The following is a 20,573-nucleotide window of genomic DNA, read 5'->3' as shown; positions in this document are numbered from 1 at the left end:
GTGGATCTAGCGTGGCCGGCGCGGGGGCCAGGAGGATGGTTGGAGGTGGTTTGGGGGCTGGGACAAGGAGTGGGAGGGAGGAGCCAGGAGGACTTTCAGGCGGAGCGAAGCGCGGGCCAGGGACTCGCGGTGAAGGCGGGGCCAGCGCTCCCAGCACCTCGGGGGCGGGGGTCCGCGCCGGGAATGCCGTGCCGCGGGGGCTGGGGCGGGGCTGTCTAAGCCCCGCCCCCACGCAGGTAGCCAATGGGCGCGGCGGCGCCGGGTGACGAGAGAGCTGAAGTGCGAGAGCCGCGGCGGCTGCAGCGCGGACGGCCCAGGCGGAGCGTGAGGGTCTCGGGGGAGGGGGGGCGCCGCGGGGCGGCGGGGGCGCAGAGTCGGGGACCCTGGGACCCCGGAGGCGGCGCAGCCAGTGCCACCGGAGGAGCACGAGCGGCCCTGCGGCGGCGCGATGCCGCTCGCTCAGCTCAAGGAGCCCTGGCCGCTCATGGAGCTGGTGCCGCTGGACCCGGAGGTGAGTGAGCCGGGTGGGGAACCGGCGCCGGCGGCCGACGATCTCAGGTCCCCACAGGGGCGGGGTGGTTCGCGGCGCCGCTGCAATCTGTCAGGCGCCTGCTAGGGCGCGAGTGCCCTCCGATCTCTTGCCCCTTCTTCGGCTCCACCCCCCTCTGCTTCGGATATGTGTACGCGAGGGACAGTTCCGCCAAGCACCGAGAACCCTCTTAGTCCGGAGAGGGGGTCCCGTGGGGCGCTGAACTCTGGACTCCTTCACCCCACACTTAGGACCCATGCCGGGAGCTGTTGGAGCTTCCTCTATTAGCGCAGACGGCCAGGGCCGGGGTGCCTCATGTCTGGGATTCTACAGGAGACAAGGATTATGGGATCTCCCCCTTCTCCTTGACGTCTCCCAGCGCTCTACCCCAAAAGCTCCTCACTTCTCCGCTGCTGACCCTAGAAAGATTGTTCCTCTTGACCCTTGGCAGTTGTGGAATATGGGGCGACACCGCTGGTCTGGGAATGAAACTCGGTTTTCTTTGCCCCAAGGCTAGGGCCAGAGACACCTGTGTCCCCTGCCCCAGACTGTGGAGAAAAGAGTGGGGAAAAGCTCTTCGACTTTGAAGATTATTCCTGGAGAGGGGGAGGACCTTGGTGCCTGCTACTTTCTGGTGCCCCCTCCCATAGGAAGGGCTGGGCCCCTGGGTAGTTTGGCCTCTGCCAGTCTAGCCTCTCCCTGAAGCAGCGCCTCCCCTCCTGGGAGGATTCTGTGGTGCCAGGCCCTAAGCATGCCGGCGACAAGTTCTTCCTGTGCCTTTTGACCCCCCAGGGTCAAGGTCAAGCTCCTGAACCAATAGGTCAAGAAAGCTTTTCCCTCAGCCTCAAGCTGGGTAGGAGGCAGGTGATACTCCCTTTCCAAAAGGGGTGTGGGGGATATGCAGGGAGAGTGTGAAGACCTCATTGAGCCTGGGAGCCAAAGTGATTTTCTCCTGGCTAGGACCCCTTCTCTGCCCTCTCTTACGTGGGGCCACCACCAAGGGCCTTGTCTCTCAAGGGTCACAGGTTGAGATCAGTGAGAACTCCTGGTCCCTAGCATCCAAGATGTGCTGCCCCTTTAAAGGGATGGTCATAGCTGACACTGGCTATTGGAGGGTGGGCGAGGCAGGATTAGGTAAGCAACCTGAAGGTGCAATTTGGAGTAAATTGCTCTGGGATCCCTGCCACGGGGTTTTTACAGGTCCTACATGCTCTTGGAGGTTCTCTCTCGCTGACTCACCTTATACTACCCTCTGCATCTTCTATTCCTTCTTCCCCTCTGCCCCCAGGACTAGGTCACTAGGGCCTGGGGAGGAGGGCACTCTGAAGTGGATTCTTTTGCCTGGGCACGCCCCTGCAACCTAGGCCTCTTTAGAGGTAGGTAGATTGGGAGAGGCCAGGGAGGAACTTAACCCAATAACTTACCTTGGAAATAGGGAGGGCAGACACCTAGGAGCCTGATTCCCAGTCCAGGTGATGAACTTCCTGATTCCTTTTAGTGAATCCTGGGGCAGGGGCCAACTTAATCAGGTTTAAATAGGAAACAACTCAGTTTTGAGTATTGCTGCACTTGAACTCTGTGAGAGAAGACTGGCTTAGTTCCTAGGATTGAGGGGGCGGGGCATGATTTCTCCAGGAGCTTTACCTTGGAAATGCTGTGTGACCCTTAGCCAGTCCTTAACCTCTCTGGGCCTCTGTTTCTTCAGTGACCAACACTGGATTCTACCTTCTGCTTCCTGGGTCTGAAAGGGTGCAGAGCCCTGGGTACTGCTGCCCATTCTTCCCTTCCCCCACTCGATAGAGGTGCCAGGCAACTGGGTGTTATTGTTTGGGTAACAGGAGCCATGGGGCAGCCAGGGCATGGGTTGGGCTGTTCTCACTGGAGAACAGGGCCTCGCTGTTCTTAGCCCAGGTGACATGTAAGTGATACAGCAGCCTGACCTGCAGGTATAGGCACTGCCTCTGACTCCTGGCTGGAAAGGAGGCAGACAAGGGTCTGGCAGGGGCATTTGGCAGAGGCCTGGGATCTTGACTGCCCTGCCCTCCCTATGACGCTGCTGAAAATGGGCTGCTGGGAGGCAGGGCTTGGCTCAGGGTGTGGCCCAGGTGGAGCAAACTCATTGGAAGTGTGGGTAAGGATTCTGCTTGGGCCTTCCCTGGCCTAGCTGATAGCAGGAACCTTGTGCCCCGGTCCAGCCCTGCCATGTACAGAGCTTTACTGTGTGCCACCACCCTGCTTCATCTGTTTCATCTTATTTAAATTCTCATAACAACTTCTCAATGTAGGGATTATTACCTCTATTTTCATATGAGACAACTGAACTCAGAGAGAACTGGCCTATGAATTAATGTCAGAGTTAGTATTGGAACCCAGGTCTCTCAAGTGTGGGGAGGCTCAAGGATGGGGAACCGTTGGGATCAAACCGGCCCAGGTGGAAGGTACTCCGAGAGAGGCTCCGGATGTTGGCAGACTTTCCTCGTCCTGAAGGGCCCCTGTCCAGCTTTTGCCGAGGATGGATTGTGCCAGCCAGCCCTGGCACCTGGCCCTAGCCTCCAGCATTGTGCAGGGCTGCCAATGCTGGGCTCTGAACTCAGCTCCTGGGGCTGCTTCCTACCTTCGGGGCACATGCTGTCTTTGTCCATCTGCTGCATGGTTTCTCCAGACGCTGCCCTGGGCCCCTCTTCCCAAAACAGAGCTGCTTGGGTGGGAAAGAAGGATGCCTGTTGGAACCCATCTCTGATTTCTGGGGAAGGGGCACAATGGTTGAGGGCTCTGGGCAGCTGATTCCATGAACAGAGCTCTTTGAGAAAAAGGGAGAAGAGTCGGTCTCCATCCTCTTAAGAGGCCAAAGGGCCCTTTCATACCAGACTTTTCTTTATTTTTATTTTTATTTTTATTTTTATTTTATTTTTTTATCATCCTCAACCGAGGACATTTTTCCATCCTTTGCTCAGGTAGAGTGGAAGGGAGAGAGAGGAACAGAGAGAGAGAGAAACATCGATATGAAAGGGACACATCGAGTGTTCGCCACCCGCACAACCAACCAGGGCCGGGGACAAACTGCAACAGAGGTACGTGCCCTTAGCGGGAACCGAACCCGGGTCTCTCCGGACCGCAGGCCGACGCTCCAACCGCTGAGCCAAACCGGCCAGGGCCAGACTTTTCTTTATTTTAATCCTCACCCCAGAATATGTTTTTATTGATTTTAGAGCGAGAGGAAGGGAGAGAGAGAGAAACATCGATATGAGAAAGAAACATTGATCAGTTGACCCCCACCCACACACTATGCACCCTGACTAGGGATTGAACCCTCAACCTATGTATGTGTCCTGATCAGGAATTGAACTCACAACCTTTTGGTGTATGGAATGATGCTCCATCCAACTGAGCCACCAGGCCAGGGCAGCTGTACCAGACTTTTTAGACAAGGTCCTTCATTCAGTATTCTGCAAGGTCACCATCATTGTCCCCTTTTGTTCATTTATTCATTCAGCAAATATTTATTGATCACTTATCATGTGACAAGTACTATTCTAAGCACAAGATGCAGCAATGTATAAGACAGACCTACTTTCAAGGTATAGATGAGGAAACTGAGGCCCAGAGAAATGATGTGACAGACCCAAGGTTGGAAGGAATGGCTGGCAGAGTTAGGATTAGTGGTTGTGTCTTCGTGGCTGCAGAGCTGCATTCTTTCCACCATCCATGCAGCAGTCAGGGCAGAAGGACAGTGTACCTTGTCTTCGCTGTGTATACCCTGGTTCTGAGGGGAAGCTCACCTGTGGTCCTTTTTGTATTCCCAGTATTTCCTCCAGGGCTGCCATTCCCCTCTAGAGACTTTATACATCAGCTCTTACAGGCATGGGGTTCCATGAGGATGGCATCCAGGCCAGAGATCCTGGGACTGGAGGTAGCTAAATAGGGCCTGTGGGGTCCCTTGACTCATCCGGGTCACTGCTTAGTAAGCCCACACCTCTGGGTATATCCACTGCCTCCTTCCCACCCTCATTTTGGATTAAGGCTTACAACCATGTGACTTTGGATTATGGTCCTATGTCTGTTGCCTGCTAACTGAGGGACCTCAGGTGAGTCCCTTCACTCACTGAGCCTTGTCTGAAAAATGGGAGTAATAGACCCTACTCTGGCCTCCCTGCTCTCTTTGCTGGGTTGAGCTTTTATTTGACACACTGCATGCTGGACCTTGAGCTGGGTGCCAAGGATATGGTGACAGACAAGCCAGGGCTCCTTCCTGAGTTAACATGTGGCTTTCTCAATGCTGTGGGACCCAGATGAAGGAGGAAAGGACTTAAGGCTGTGTGGATAGAAGATATGACATTTGAAGTGAGTTCTGGAAGAAGATCAGGAGTTTGCCAAAGTGACAAGGCAGGAAGGGTTTTCTTGGTAGGAGTGAGCCATCATGCAAATGCTTAGGGATATGAAATAAGCTGGTCTGTTTGGGTTCTCAGTTCATTCAGTTTATCTTCAGAAAAGGGCCCAATAATAATAATGGCTACTGTTTGTGGACCCAATACCAGTACGTGCCAGGTATATATGTTTATAGACTATTTTGTTTGCTTTTTATAGCCACCTTATGAGGTACATTACTCTTATCCCCATTTCACAGATGAGGACTGAAGCCCTGTGAAATGAAGTAACCTCAAGGTCATGCAGGTGGTATAGAAGCCAGAATTTGAACCCACAAGTTTAGGTTCCAGAACCCACGTTCTTAATCAGTTGTGTTGGGTAGTTGGAAATGATGGTCTTGAATGGCATGCCAAGGAGCTAGGACTGTGTTCTGCAGGCAGTGGGAAGCCATGGAAGGGTTTGGGGTCTGATGCATGGCAAGTGCTCAATAAGTAGTGAGTGAGTGACCAAGGAAATTGATGGCTCAAGTGCAGTGATCTCAGTTGAGTTTTAGGAAGGATGAAGATTTGAATGGGGGAAAGCTGGGGTGGGGTGGGGGGCTGGTGTGTAGGCTGTTGAGACTATCTGTAGGAATTCTATCAAGAGTCTAGAATGCTGGGTGAAGTGGAGCTTAAGCTACAAATGTGTCCTGCCTCCTCCCGGGCCCTGATCAACCTGGCCCTTCTCCCCAGGCTGCTGAGAGATGACAGTGTGTGTGTGTGTGTGTGTGTGTGTGTGTGTGTGTGTGTGTGTGTCTGCAGAACACTGGCCCTGGGGAGGATTAGGGGCATTAAAGCAGCTAAGGGAGCAGGATGTCCTGGAAGCAGCAGGGGAAGCTGTTCCAGGGGCAGGGAGATTATATAATGGGCAGAACACAGCTGTGCCTGCTGCTGCCAAGCAAAGCCATAGCTGCCCTGTGGACACAGCCTCTGTATCCAAAGTCCTGACCTGCCCTAGGCTGGGTCTTCCTAGCTGTTAGGAGCCTCTGTGTGCCTCACCACATTCTTGCTGTACAAGGAGGGGTGAGGACAACTCCTTTCAGCTCCTCAACCCCCAGATAAGGTAAGTTAATCACCTTGTATCACAGTAAAGAGGTGGGCTGGGTTTGGTATACCCTAGGGTGAATAATGCCCACCTGTGTGTGAAGTCTGGGACTGGAAAAATCAGGACTACCCAGAGGTGGGCTCTGGTGTCCACCCCTCTGCCAGTAGTAGTTCCCCTATCTGAGGTATGAGCTGCTTTTCAACAGACCTTTTTTGAGCATCTCCTGGGTGTCAGAGACCAGAATTTGAATCCCCGCTTAACCAGTTATGTGACCTTAGGTATCATTACTAGGTCCCTCAGCCTCAGTTTTTGCCTCTGCCAAATGGAACTAGGGCCTCCTTCCCAGATCATTAGGATTTAATGATGCCACAGGTGTGAGGCACTGAGCCCAGTGCCTGGCATGTGGCAGGGGCTCGGAAGAGAACAGCTGTTAGCATGGAGCCCTAATCTCTGCCCTCCCGGGACTCCCCTTTATTCAGAAGGGCAGGCATGTGTTTAAATAGTCCCTGCAATGTGACAAGTGGTAATGAAGGAATGCAGGGGCATAGTGGGCCAGAAGCGATTCTGCCTGGCAGGACAGAGGGGTCAAGGCCAGGGTAGCCACTGTCTCTGGGCTGGACACGTTCCCAGACTTTGTCTCCTTCTACCCTTGCTGCATCTCTGGGAAGCGGCTATAACTGCCCTCATGTTACAGATCAGGAAACTGAGTCTGCGTGCAGTTGATTAGTTGGCACAAAATCACACATTTTGTCTCTAACAGAGCTGGGAGCTGTGCCTTTACCCACCCTCACATACCCTTTCCTTCTCATTGGGAGGAGATGACATTTGAGCTGAGTCTTCAAAGATAGATGTTTGCCAGGCAGAGAGCTGAGGGAGGGACTTTCAACAAATGCACTGCCTGGATGGTGAGAGGCTGTTGCAGGAGGGCTTGGTACCTGCACCCCCATCATGCAAGTGGAGTTGGGACACCCATTCAGAACTCCTGCCCGCCTCCATGTCTTCCCTAGCTATTGGAAGCAGCCAAGGATGGGGTTCCCCACGGGTCTATCTTTGTTCTGTCCCATGCTGATAAACTCTTGACAGTGTTCCCTAATCTCTCTTCTCTATTCCAGAATGGACAGGCCTCAGTGGAAGAAGCTGGACTTCAGCCATCTAAGGTAAGGGCTACGGCTAGCACCCTGGGCTGGGGACTGTTGGGGGGGAGGCACTGTTTGCATGGCCATGGAGGAGGAGGAAGGCCTGCCCTCATCCCACCTGGGTGTGAAGATCCTGGCCTCTCCGCCCTTTCCCAGCTCAGCCTTTCTTCTCTGGTCCCAGCTAACCCTCAAGGCAAGCCTATGCATGGAGATCACGTGCTGCAATCTTCCAGTTTCTTAGGTGAGGGGACTGTGGCCCAGACAGGGTCAGAAGCAGAATCCATGCTAGAACTCTAATTACCCATCACCCAGGCTAGGACACTTCCTTAGTTTATTTACTCTTGGCATCTAGGCTGGCTATAAGGAGAGGGCTGAAGGAGTGATGGGAGAGGCTCAGGTCAGCTGGGCCTGACAAGAGCCTGGGATCATCTGGGCATGTGATGTGGGAGGGGACCTGGTGGGTGCACAGGTCATTTCTCAGGGCTCCCAGCTCCCAGCATGAGGCTGTTCCCTCACCCCTGCTGTTTTTGCTTCCACTGGGTTCCTCCTACACCCACTTATGTGAGCACAGAGCTTCTGGCTGTGGAGGAGCTTTGAAAGCCACCTAGGCAGGACAGAGGGCGGGTAAAGCAGACCTGGGTTCACCTCCTGGCTCCACCCTCACCATCTTGCCAGAAACTCTTCTTCTTTCTTTTTTAAAACACATTTTTATTGATTTGAGAGAGAGAGAGAGAGAGAGAGAAACATTGATCGGCTGCCTCCTGCACATCCCCCACTGGGGATCAAGTCTGCAACCTGGGCATGTGCTCTGACTAGGAATCAAACCCGTGACCCTTTGGTGCATGGGATGACGTTCAACCAACTGAGCCACACCGGCCAGGGCTGTTCTCCTTTCAGAGTCTCAATTTCTTCATCTGTAAACTGGGGATAATAGTGCCTATCTCATAGGAGTGATGTGAGGGACATATGAGATAGTAACTGCCTGGCACACAGCGACTTCAGTACCAGCAGCATGAATGCCCCAATGTCTTACTCCGCTCCACTTCCTACTAATGGCCACACCCTCCATGCCTGGGTCTGCCTGGCACCAGACCTGCCATAAGCTCACCTTTGAATAAACCCAGGGCTGGTCCCCATGTTTGTCTTGACTCAGCCTCCTAAGATAAGGTTGCTGAGCTCCCTAGGGTAGGGCTGGTGAGAGAAGTAGACTCCTTCCCCCTTTTCGGTTGGTTACGATGGCAACCTTGGACCACTAGAAGCCAGGCAAGTGATGTAGACAGGGCCCCTTGGTTTGCTTGGCCCCATATCTGCAGAATCTCCTCCCATAAAGTAGCTGCCCCTAGTTGCCTAGTAACAAACTGAAGGGGCTGTAGGTCCCCAGTGAACCAGGATGTACATATCTTGGAGCTGAGGTTCTGGGGGTTGCAGCTGTGGGGATGCTGGTGGTAAGTACAGCTTCTCACCCCAAGAGCTAAAGGGGCTGGATAGGAGAGGGCAGGAGCTTACCCAGTCAGGTAACCTACATTTGACCCCAAGCTTATGACTCCTGCTCTAGAGCAGAAAATTCTGGGGTGGGGGAGATGAGGCTGGAGATGAGGAGGGAGGGGAGAGCCTCAGCTGCCACAGTAAGGAAGAGAAGGAGCTTAACACACACCTGGCACCACACCAGGAACTTGCCCTTTAGTTTTCACAACACTCCTGGAGGTAGATATTGTTACTATTGCCATTTTACAGATGAGAAAATTGAGGCCCCAGGTCACATAGCTGGTGGGCAATGGAGTCAGATGTTGCTTGACCACAGAGTCCACACTCCTCCTAGCCCAGGGAACACTCCCTGCTGAAGAGGAAGAACATTAGGTCCTATGACCCTCAAGTTTCACCATTCCTAGAAACCTGTTCAACCATCTTTATTGCCCCAGAACCTCGCAGTATCCCTAGTGCCCACTTCTGGGCTCAACACACCAGGGGGCGCTCAGCCTCTGGTCCAGACCTCATCACTTTCTGCAGTGGAATGAGCTGACAAGGGCTGGTTTATCTTTTGCTTCATCAGACTTTCAGAGAACTCTGCTGTGGCACTGGGGAACCCCAAAATGAAATCAGCATCCCCACCCTGAGGGAGCTCCCCGGGGGCAGGTGGAGACAGGAAAGCTCTGTGGTGGGCACTGTGATGAGGAAGAACATGACTGTGGGCATGGAGAACTTCCATTCTGTGTTAGGCCTCGTACTGGGCAGAGAAATAAACCACCTTCCAGGTGCCCACATTTCTCTCAGTGGCAGGATGATGTGAGCATGTACTGGGGAACCCTGCCAGTGGCATCCGAGCTTAGGGCTGAGTGTGGACCAGATGGATGATCACTGCTGTGTAGGTGGAGGAAGAAACATTGGGGTAGGCTGTGGGGCACCAGGCCATCTTCCCTATAGAGCTGGCATTTGGCTGAGCTTCGAAATGCAGGGTTTGGGCACCTAGAGAGAGAAGAGGGTCTTCCAGCTGGAAAAGAGGTGGAGGAGCCTTGGCCAGTTTGGCTCAGCGGTTAGAGCGTTGGCCTGCGGTCCCGAGAGACCTGGGATCGGTTCCTGCTAAGGGCGTGTACCTCGATTGCAGTTTGTCCCCGGCCCTGGTTGATCGTGCGGGTGGCAGCCACTCGATGTGTCCCTTTCACGTCGATGTTTCTCTCTCTCTCTCTCCCTTCCACTCTGTCTGAACAATAAAATGGAAAAATGTCCTCAGGTGAGGATAAAAACAAACAAACAAACAAAAGAAGTGGGAGGGGGACTTGGGAGTCAGATGTTCTGAGTTCAGAATCCTGCCCCTCTTTCCTGTTTGCCTCATAACCTTGGTTGAGTGATTTGCTCTCTGAGGCTCAGATGCTTTTCCTGTAGAAAAAGAATAAAGTCCAGGGCTACCCAGAGGAGGGCATGGGATGCATATAAGTTAGAGAATCTAGCAAGGTGTGAGGCACATGTTGGTGTTCAATGTTTATTTATTTATTTATTTATTTAATGTGTTTATTGATTTTTTAGAGAGAGATGAAGGAAGAGATAGAAACATCCATGTAAGGGAGAAACATCAATTGGCTGCCTTCTGCACACCTCCTACTAGGGATTGAGCCCGCAACCTGGGCACGTGCCCTGACCCGGAATCGGAACCAGGACCTCTCAGTCCACGGCACGATGCTCATTCCACTGAACCACACTGGCTGGGCAATGCTTATTTATTTTTATTTTATTAGTTTCAAGAAGAAAGGGGGGTTTGGGGTTTAGCAGCTATAGTGTGGACAGTCTAGGGTGAGAGCTCCTTGGATATTTTCAGTACCCAGGGTGCACCTGGTGTCCTCAGACACACTGAAGTTCCATTCACCCTCCCTTCCTTCCTGGGGGTAGACTGGGCACCCCAGGCCCCCTCCCCTGGCTATCTCCGGAGCTGGACCCCTTTGAAGTGCCTGTAGGTCTATTTTGAGAGCTGAGCATCTCCCCCCTCCCCTCCTCTCTTCCTGTTTATGAAACCCTGATCCCTCCCGGATCCCTCTTGCTCCCCTGGCTGGAGCTCAGGCAGGATGTGACTATGGACTTTGGGGAGCTTTGGGAACCTCAGGTGTTGAGGGGAACTTCCCTTAGATTGGCTAGGGCAGGCTAGTCCACCCTCCCAGCACCTGGGACCCCATGGCTGGGCTCTGTCCCTTCCGCCTGCCCAGAGGAGATAACCTTAGTAAGACTGCCCACCAATTCAGGGAGAAGTTCTGTTTACTATGTCCCTATGCTTCTATGGCCCATTTTGCTTCTAGAAATAACATCTCATTTTAACCTCTGTTTTATGGAGGAGGAAACTGAGGCTCAGATAGGGAGAGAGTTTGCTTGCCTGGGAGCACTTAGCTAGTGAGTGGACAGTTCCTGACTTCCCTCCCTTCACTCCTGGCCTCAAGCCTCTTGTTCACCCTGGTGTTTCTACATGATGTATCTTTTTTCTCCTTTCTGTCTGGCCAACTCCTGTTCCTCCTCAGCGTCTAGCTGGACTACCCCCTCTCTGGAAGGTTCTTGGACCTCACCCTAGGCAGATAGTTTCACCTCTGGGCACCCACAGCACCTAACTATAGCTCTGTCGCTGGACAGTTGTGTTTTGTTATCATGTATTTATTTTTGGAGCTACCTGAGGTTAAGGCCAGCATCTTCCTTAACCTGTGTGCTTCGTAGTGTCTGGATCCTGGCATGGGGCCAGAGCAGGGGGCCAGTAGCTTTGGGTGATGTCCAAATGGGAGGCTGGTTGGTTGGCCTTGCAGGGAGGGCAATAATGAAATAGGAGTGTAGGCTTTGGACGGAAACAGATTTTTTTTGGCGGGGGGAGGTATGTGCCCCTAGCAGGAACCGAACCCGGGACTCTGGTCCGTAGGCCGACGCTCCAACCGCTGAGCCAAACCAGTCAGGGCACGCAAACTGATTTTTAATTTGCTCTTAGCGCTCCTCCTTTCTAGCCATGTGGCCTTGGTCAAGTCACTTCCTCTCTGAATCTAGTTTCCTCGTCTCTGAAATGGGACTGAGACACAGGGCCTGGCAGAATCCACACCAGCAACAGTTGAAGGAAAGAAAAGTCTCATGCAATAAAGGCTCAATTTATTGGAGGCACAATTTTCATTGTCATTCCATGCCAGTCCTGGCCTAGTGCCTGAGGCCAGCTCCCCTATCAAGGATGCCTAGAAACTATGGACCCCTCCTCACCTGCCCAGAGGCGTGCTCGGAGATACATCTGGGGACATCTGTCTTACTAGAGGGACGGTACCTGGGAGGCCCTGTAGATGCTGCCAGCTGGGGAAGGGGCTGTTGCTATTCATTAGGGCCAGGGATTGGCAGGTGGGCTTGGGCTGTAGCTGGTGGAAGGAAGCCCACGGTGAGGACCCTAGGGACCAGGGATCAGGCAGGACTCTCTGGCCTTCTCTCCCAGCTGCTCTGTGGGAGGAAGTAAATAAGAGGAAGTATCTGCAGGGGGAATGGGCAGGGACCAAGGGATGTGGTTTGATGCCTGTCTTCCCCCTTCTGCCACCCAAAGGCCTCACGGGCCCTGCACATACCCTTCAGCGAAGGCAGTTCTGAGACTCTTTCCTTCCTGTTGCCCCTTCCTGTACTCTGCTAGCCACAGAGACTCTTCCTTTGCTTCTTAGAGACTTGAGGGTTCCGGAGGCCAAGGGCTATTCCAGCCTCCAAACTCCTGCCTGAAGAAGCTGGGGTGCAATGAGAAGCCATAGTGGGTCCTCATCAGACTTTTATTGGAGGCCCTGTGAGGACTGGAAGGGGAAGTCCATGTGTATGTGGGGACGTGTTTCTACATAGGGGATGTCTGTGGAAATGGTTTCCGATCATCAACCTGTGTGTATTTTTGTGTGTCAGTTCCTGTGGGTGTACCGGCGTGAGTGATGCAGCAAGGTCACGTGTGAGGGGGCTGGGCCTGGTCATCCTCTGTCCCAGGCTACCTGCTCCTCACCTCAGACTTCTGTGGGTCCTTGCCAGGGCCTTGGCCCCCTTGCCCACCCCAGGGCCCTAGACTGGCAGTCACTTTACGGCAGGGCTGGGTGTGTTGCTGCCTGCTCTATGGGCTGTAATTTTGGGTGGGCCTAGCCATGGAATGGTCACTATGGGGGAAGGAATGTCTCTGCTCTGCGGTGGGACACTCAGAGCCCATGGTTTGCTGACTTCTGCCATCATTCTCAAGGACTGTCTGCAGGTGCTGGGTGCTCACTGTGTCGGTGCCTCATCACTGTGACTGTCTGTGTTCCAGTCTCCCCTCCTTAGGATTAGAGGAGATAAGGGGGGTATATCCTTGCCCTCCTACCCCCCACCACACCACCATAGTCATGGGCTTGGGTTCTACAGTGTTCCCTCCTCAGCAAGGGAGCCTGACCCGTCTTCTGTCCCTCCTCCCTACAGAGGGGGAAGTGAGAAGGAAGGGGTCAGGGACCCTGCCTTCTGGGCTAGGAAGGCTGAAAAAGCAGAAGTAAGGGGAGTAATGGGGCCCTCTGGCCACCAGCTTGAGCCCTACCATGCAGACACCGGCAGATTTCTCCAGAGTTGAGAGAGACTCACTCTCTTGTCCCAGAAAGGTGAGCAGAGGGTTGGCCTGCCTCCAGCAGTGTCTGTCACCATAACTCTGGGCACGGTATGGGTTTGGGGGGAGCTCTGTCCCCTGGGGTTTCTGGGTGACTGCCTCTGTCTTCAGGGAGTGTTCTCAGTCACAGACAGACAGACAGGTGGAGGCTCAAACCTCAGGGTCGAGTGGGCAGGGGTTGCTGTGTGGCTTTCTGCCTGTCCCACCCGGGGTTACACATGGTCCTGATTAGTTTGTAGCTTTTTGTAGCTGCAACTTTTGTGGCTGTTCAGAGTGGCCTGTCTCTGAAGGTCAAGACCTGGAATGGGAAGTTCCTGGACTGACCCTAGTACTGAGGGAGGGGATGGGCCTGGATGAGAGGACATGGCTCTGGGTGGCTTACCTACCCACCCTTTCCTGGCACTTGAGGCCTGCCAACCGCAGGCCCGGCAATAACCAGGGGAAGGACTTGGGTTCTGCCATCACTTCACTTTGTGCCTGGATGAGTCACTGTCCTCTGGGCCTCAGTTTCCTGTTCCTAAATGGGCATAACAGCTTTTGGGATATTTGGATCACAGTCAAAGTCATCAGATTGCACTCAGATGTTCTTCTTGGCCCATTCTCTTAGTCCTGGGCCCTCCTCAGAAATGGAGAACCTCAGAGATGTGTCTGCCACAAATACTGGACTGTTCTCCCAAGTGCTAGGGGTTTGCAGGTGACGTCCTCTCCCCTGGGCAGACCAGCAAGAACCAGAGCTCTGCCTTTTAGACCAGGCTCTGACTTTCTGGGTGTGTGTCTGCTCTGGGTACCTGTCCATCTACTTGGGCCTCACTGACTGGCTGTCTCTGTTTGCTGTCCACCTACCTCTGTTGTTGGGCTCCTGTCTGTCACGGCTTGATGAGGGCCTGTCTTCACCTGTTGGGTACATGTTAGATGTGTTAGTTCATGTCCCCTTCTGTTTCTGTTTCTGTACTCTGTTGAGTACATGTCCCCATCTGTTCCCACCTGTTGGAGGTAAGTCCCCATTGGCCTCTGCATATTGGGTCTCCATCTGTCTCTACCTTTTGGGTTCATGTCCCCATCTGCCTCTGCCTGTTAGGAATGAGTCTGTCCACCTCTGCCTGTTAGGAATGAGTCTGTCCACCTCTGCCTGTTAGGAATGAGTCTGTCCACCTCTGCCTGTTAGGAATGAGTCCCTTCCTACCTCTACCTATTGGGTCCATGTCCCTATTTATTCCTGCCTGTTGGGCATGTGTACCCTCCAGCCTCTGCCTGTCGGATGCCCGCATTTATCAGTTTTAACCTGTTGGGTGCCTGTCTCTGCCTGTTGGGTGTTCCTCTTTATCTGCCTCTACATGTTAGGTGCCTGCCTCTGCCTATTGGGTGTGCCTGCCTCTGCCTATTGGGTGTCCTTTATTATCTGCTTCTCTTGTTAGGTGCCTGTCTTTGCCTATTAGGCATCGATCCGCTCCTCAGCAGTTGGGTTGGCTTGGGGCTTGCCCTGTGCAGGCCCACAGGGAGAATGGGGGTAGAGGACCAGAGGGCAGCCCTCAGGCAGTGGGGTGGGGTGGGGGGGAGGAAGGGAACGTGGTGAGGGTGTAGGCCTGGAACTAGGAAACCACAGGCTCTGAGTGATTGGTGGCCCAGGCCCAGCCCCCGCCCTTACCCTGCACATCCGCCTTGGGCCCGGCCACCTCCGAGGCAGCCCCGGACGCTGCCTGCTCCTGCCATGGTGCCTTGGCCCTGCGGGGCGGATGGAGCAGGATCCCAAGCCGCCCCGTCTGCGGCTCTGGGCCCTGCTCCCCTGGCTTCCCAGGAAGCAGCGGCCCAGGATCAGCCAGACCTCTCTGCCTGCCCCTGTCCCAGGCTCTGGCCCCAGGCGGGACTCGGTGAGTGTGCCCAGATGAATTGGCTTGGCTGTGGCCCTTGGAGCAGGTGCCTGGGCAGCCAGTTTGGCCTCAGCTGGGCTCTCCCAGCCCAGGCCTGCCCCTGCTGGATGGATGACTGGACTCTGCCCAGACTGACTTCCTGGGGAAGTGAGGAGGCACTTCAGGGCTCCAGGGTAACAGTGGAAGATTGGAAGGAGGGCAGAGGAGTCCTAGAGCAACTACAACCTGGCGAACAGTTTCTAGTAGATTTGTGTGAAAGAACATTTGGAGGGTGGGGCATGGAATATTTGGCCTTAGCTCCTGCCCACCCCAGACTGGCACTTACTGGGTTGGTAGGGCAGTCTCTGGTGACTTGTGGGTCCCTATTGCATCTCAGCCCTGTACTTCTGGCCAGAGGGATCCTGTCACCCATCCTGTCTAGGAACAAAAACCCAGCTCTGAGAACAAACCCTACTTCCTATTGTGGCAAAACCAAAACCTATACAGCAGGGGGCGGGGAGGACCTAAGGCAGGTCTCTGGGCCTCAGCCAGAGCCTGGGGTTGGCTCAGCCTGGCCAGCCTGGCCATGCCTGGGCATTCCTTTGGGCTCAAGCAGGCGGGAGCATCAGGAGCAATAGGAGCAGTACCTCACCTGACCTGGCACCTTGATTGTTTGATCCTTCCTGGCCTTTGAAGCCCTTTGGTATTGATGAACCTGAAAGCTGGTCCCGTTAGAAAAGTTGTCTGGTTGGGCCTGCAGGGCCCTGTCTGCTGAGGTGGGAGTGGACTTGGAAGGGAGCATATGCCCTATGCTGGCCCAGATGAGGCTCACCGTGCCCACCAGCTCTATCCCTCCATCAGGATGAGGGCGTCCTCAAGGAGATCTCCATCACGCACCATGTCAAGGCTGGCTCTGAGAAGGCCGACCCATCCCATTTTGAGCTGCTCAAGGTTCTGGGCCAGGGATCCTTTGGCAAAGTGAGTCCTGAGCCCACACCTGGGAGGGCACACTCATCATGTCAGAGGTGGGGTGAGAGTTCACCTTGGGACTCTAAGGATCAAAGGGCAAGTGTGGATGGAGTGGGGGGGGGGGGTGAGAGGTCACCTTAGTACCCAGGGATGGCAAAAGGTCAAACATGGGGCTCAGGGAGGATGGGAGCTGGAGGATGGGAGCTGACAGGCTCAGCCCCCTCCCCAGCTTCTCCTCTGCTTTTACCCCAACTGCCTTCTCAGGTCTTCCTGGTGAGGAAGGTCACCCGGCCTGACAGTGGGCACCTGTATGCCATGAAGGTATTAAAGAAAGCAACACTGAAAGGTGAGTGGAGGGTCCTGGGTGGGTAGCTTGGTTGGAGCATTGTCCCGATGTGCCTGGGTTGCAGGTTTGATCTCTGATCAGGGCATGTGTAGGAGTCAACCAGTGGGAGCATGAATGGGTAGAGCAGCAGACTGATGTTTCTCTCCCCCACTTCCTCTCTCCCTCTCTAAAATCAATTAAAAAAAAAAGATGAGTGGAGAGCACCTTCCCGTGCAGAGCCCAGGTTGGGCACAGGATCAAGGGAGACAGACCAGCTCTCTAGAACCTTGTGTCTGATGGAAGAGATAGCTCTGTCTCCAGGAGCTCCTGATCCGAAGGTGGAGAAACAGGACTGTTCTCAGCCACCCCTTACCCTGCACCCTACCTTATGGAGAAGACAGAGTCCATTCAGAAGGAAAGATTTCTGGGGTTAACTGCATCCCCACCCCCACCCCCATCCCAAGTGCCAATGACAGTAGCTGAAGGTGAATGTCTGGAATGAGGCAGGTAGGGAGTGCAGTGTGTTTGCGGCGGGGACCTTCAGATATCAGGTGTCAGGTTGCTTGGGCAGAGGCCTTCTGTCAGCATAGTTACTTCATGGTGTTAGGAGAGTCTGAGGGAGATCTCTTAGGATGGAGAAGGGTGTGAAGCAGCTGGACGGGTAAGATAGGGTGAGTCAAAGCAGGGCCACAGAGATGGATGGTAGAGATTCAGAAGAGAACCTAAGCCCGGGTCTAGAATTCCAGGTCTTAGAAAAGGCATAAGGATAGTTGGTAGTGGGCTTGAGCTGGGCAATGACTCTTTCTTTGACTGGCCTGGGAGATAGTGTAGCCACTGACCAGGTCGAGTGGGCCTAGGGTGAGGCAGGGAGAATTGGAATTGTTAGCCTTGGGGATGTTACAGGTCAGGCAGCCCATGGAGGGCTGTCTGTGGGGTGATGTAGCTTTGGTGTCCCAAGGCCAGCCTGCTAGGGGTGGGAGTCATTCCCTAGGAGCAATGGTGGGAGCCACAAGGGAAGAGAAAGATGAGAAGACTTGGCCCCTGCTTTGAAGGGCTCCCAGGCTGAGGCTGGAGAGGCTGAGCAGACCCTGCAGTTCGGTGACCAGGGATCACAGGGGAAGCGGGGTGCACCATCCCAGGGGGATAAGCTCACATAAAGACTAGTCATTTGAGCTGTGCCTTGCAGAATGAGTTGGGAGTTCTCTAGACTGAAAATGGGAAAGAAAGGATATCCCAGGAAGGAAGAACTGTTTTCCTGAGCAAAATTGTAGGAGTGGTTTGAAAATGTAAGACGTATTTGGGAAACAGTGACTGGAATAGTTAACTCCGCATGGTCCCTGCCATGTCTGGCGAGGGAAACATTAAAAGAGAGAGTAAGAGGTGCTCTGAGGGGGAAGCAGAGCACTGTAGGGGAGAGGGCCCTAACTGAGGTAGGCAGGTTAAGGAAGACTTCCTGGAGGAGGTGAGGCATAAACTGAGTCAAAGAAGAAACTGTTGATGATCAGAATTGCCTAGGGACTTTATTCTTTAAATAAAAACTGCGTGGGGACTGTCTGCTCAGACCCGTGAGTTTGAATTTAAGGCCCCAGGAATCTGCCTTTATAAGTAGCTTCCTAAGTGACTGTTCTCACCAACTCCCAGACTGGAATTGGGGATTTTTTTGCCAGATGGAGAAGAGGCTGGTGAAGGTATCCTTGGGGAGTCCCAGGGGCAAAGGCTGAGGGCACACAGAGGAACGGGTTACTCAGACTGGTCGGGTTTAATGGCCCTGATGGGGCATGGTAGGAGATGGGGCCAGAGGGTTGGGCAGGGCACCAAAGTCCCAGCCCTTGGCACTTCCATGAAGTGTGAGGAACAGTTGGAAAAAAGAGCCCTTCTTAGCCAGGGCCTGAGAATGACTAGACTCTTGATGACCTCCTTTCTCCTCTGGCTAGTACGTGACCGTGTTCGGACCAAGATGGAGAGAGACATCCTGGCCGATGTAAACCACCCATTTGTTGTGAAGCTGCACTATGGTAAGACTGCAGAGCCCACCTAAGTTCCCATCTATCTGCTAGCCTTTGCCCTTGCCTTTGGGCTGCTGTCTTCCCTGTGCAGTGCCCACCTTCCACCTGGCAGGCCAAGGGAGCTTGGGGCAGAGGGGCAGGTTTCAGCTGGCCTCCACCATTGTCTTTCCTCTCTCCCCAGCCTTCCAGACTGAGGGCAAGCTCTATCTCATTCTGGACTTCCTGCGTGGTGGGGACCTCTTCACACGGCTCTCCAAAGAGGTGAGCTGGCACCCCACTACTAGAGGGTCCCAGGATGGGGCTGGAGGGACAACAAGGCTTACCATCCCAGGGCTCTGTGAAGGACAGGTCCACTGTGGCCTGGGCCTGGGACCACCCAGGCCTGTCTAGCACTCTGTGATCCAGGAACCTACCCTGGGACAAAGTTCACACTTTCAGAGTCTCTGAGGGTTTCCCCAAGATGGATTGAGGAGGATCAGGCCTTGGATCTGATGCCACCGTGATGCTGGGGAGCTAAGCGTGGCTATCACCTCTCCACCTCCATTCTTCCAGGGCTCCTTTGGGCCGGGCTGGGAGGACGAGGAGAAGCCCACATCCACCCAGAAAGCTAGATACTTTAATGTTACATCCCACATGTTAATCAAAAGGATTTTTAACAGACCTAAAAGAATTTTAGCCACATATAAAAATGGGCTCATTAATACAATTCAAACTGTAGAAGAGAACCAAACTTTTAATTTTTAAAATGTTATTTTAATGTTCGAATAGGTAATACATTTATATGACTGAGAAGTCTTCAGCTCACCCCACCCTCCTCTGTCCCCACATAGGTTTCTTGTTTAAGCTTCCCATGTGTCTTTGGAAATAAATACCATTCTGATATGAGTTCTGAATCTCAACCCTTATATTTTTACATAAAGTACTATTCTGGCCTTGGGTGGTGTGGCTCAGTTGGTTGGAACGTCCTCCCATACACCAAAAGGTCAAGGGTTCGGTTCCCGGTCAGGGCACATACCTAGGTTGTGGGTTTTGGTCCCCAGCTGGGATGCATACGAGAGGCAACCAATGTTTCTCCTTCACATCGATGTTTCTCTTTCTCTCCTTCCTCTCTCTAAAATCAATAAACATATCCTTGAGTGAGGATTTTTAAAAAAGGAACTGTTCTGTGATACTGTTCTGTACCTTGCTTTTATTTAAGACAGTATATCTGAGCAATTGGTCTGTATCAGAACATGGGAAACTTTTTTTGTAGTTTATGGCTGCATAGCACTTGATCATGCAGGGAGAGACAGTTATTCCCATCTGCTGCTGCTTGACCCTTGGGTTGTTTCCAGCCTTTTGCTGTTTCCAAGCAATGCCACAATGAGTGACATGTGTATTAGTCATTTCATACCTCAAACCCATTTATTTATTTATTTATTTATTTATTTATTTATTTATTTATTTTTATCCTTACCCGAGGACGTTTTTGGATATTTTTTGTTCAGATAGAGTGGGAGGGGGCGAGAGAGAGGGAGAGAAACATCGACATGAAAGGGACACATTAAATAGTTGCCACCCGCACAACCCAACCAGGGCCAGGGACAAACTGCAACCGAGGTACATGCCCTTAGCAGGAACCGAACCCGGGTCTCTCTGAACCACAGGCTGACGCTCTAACTGCTGAGCCAAACTGGCCAGGGCTCAAACCCCTTTATAAAGAGCAGGGTGAGTGGCACTGGGATCTCTAAGGGTCCTCCCCAAGGTGGAACCTCAGGACTAGGAAGCTGCCGACTGCCCAGTGCCCCAGCTCCTGAAGAAGAAGGGATCCCAGCTGAAACCCCTCCCGCCTGTCGCAGGTTATGTTCACGGAGGAGGACGTGAAGTTTTACCTGGCTGAGCTGGCTCTGGGCCTGGATCACCTGCACAGCCTGGGCATCATTTACAGAGACCTCAAGCCTGAGAAGTAAGTGAAACTCCAACCTAACCCTGGCCTCCCCAGGGAGTGCAGAGGCAGGCTCTGGGGCCTCTTCTAGGACAGGGCCACCCCCATGGGGGTGGGGGTGACTCTCCCCAAGAAAGTCCCTCTCCCTCGGGCTGCCCTGAGAATGGGCAGGTGCCATGGAGTGGTGGTGGCAGCAGGTTATCTTAGGGGACTGCCTAATCGCTAGTGTTGCCATTACCAAGGGCCAGGCACCTCCGTGAAGGTGCATTGCCTACCTTTTTGCTAATCCAGTATGATA

The 20,573-nt window shown here is 53.4% G+C and overlaps 1 protein-coding gene across 12 annotated transcripts in view; it reads left to right on the top strand.

Moving 5' to 3' along the window:
- Nucleotides 1-276: 276 nt before the first annotated feature.
- The window catches only part of RPS6KA1 (ribosomal protein S6 kinase A1), a 41,477-nt gene continuing 21,180 nt past the window's right edge, over nucleotides 277-20,573 (top strand). For 2 of the 12 annotated variants that reach the window (XM_036256671.1, XM_036256668.1), the window contains exons 1-6: nucleotides 14,768-15,072; nucleotides 15,913-16,029; nucleotides 16,285-16,366; nucleotides 18,280-18,360; nucleotides 18,533-18,612; nucleotides 20,190-20,296. In XM_036256671.1, the coding sequence (XP_036112564.1) occupies nucleotides 14,938-15,072; nucleotides 15,913-16,029; nucleotides 16,285-16,366; nucleotides 18,280-18,360; nucleotides 18,533-18,612; nucleotides 20,190-20,296 (602 nt within the window). In that variant the 5' untranslated portion in view covers nucleotides 14,768-14,937. Of the gene's footprint in view, nucleotides 512-4,393; nucleotides 4,440-7,089; nucleotides 7,135-13,077; nucleotides 13,200-14,767; nucleotides 15,073-15,912; nucleotides 16,077-16,284; nucleotides 16,367-18,279; nucleotides 18,361-18,532; nucleotides 18,613-20,189; nucleotides 20,297-20,573 lie in introns of those variants that run through there. The other 10 variants (XM_036256670.1, XM_036256669.1, XM_036256666.1 and 7 more) reach the window with 8 other exon arrangements.

The sequence above is a fragment of the Molossus molossus genome, unplaced genomic scaffold, assembly GCF_014108415.1.
Source record: "Molossus molossus isolate mMolMol1 unplaced genomic scaffold, mMolMol1.p scaffold_m16_p_12, whole genome shotgun sequence".
Classification (NCBI taxonomy): Eukaryota; Metazoa; Chordata; class Mammalia; order Chiroptera; family Molossidae; genus Molossus; species Molossus molossus.
Note: the sequence above shows the minus strand (reverse complement) of the source record. Positions and strands in the feature narration are given on the sequence as shown.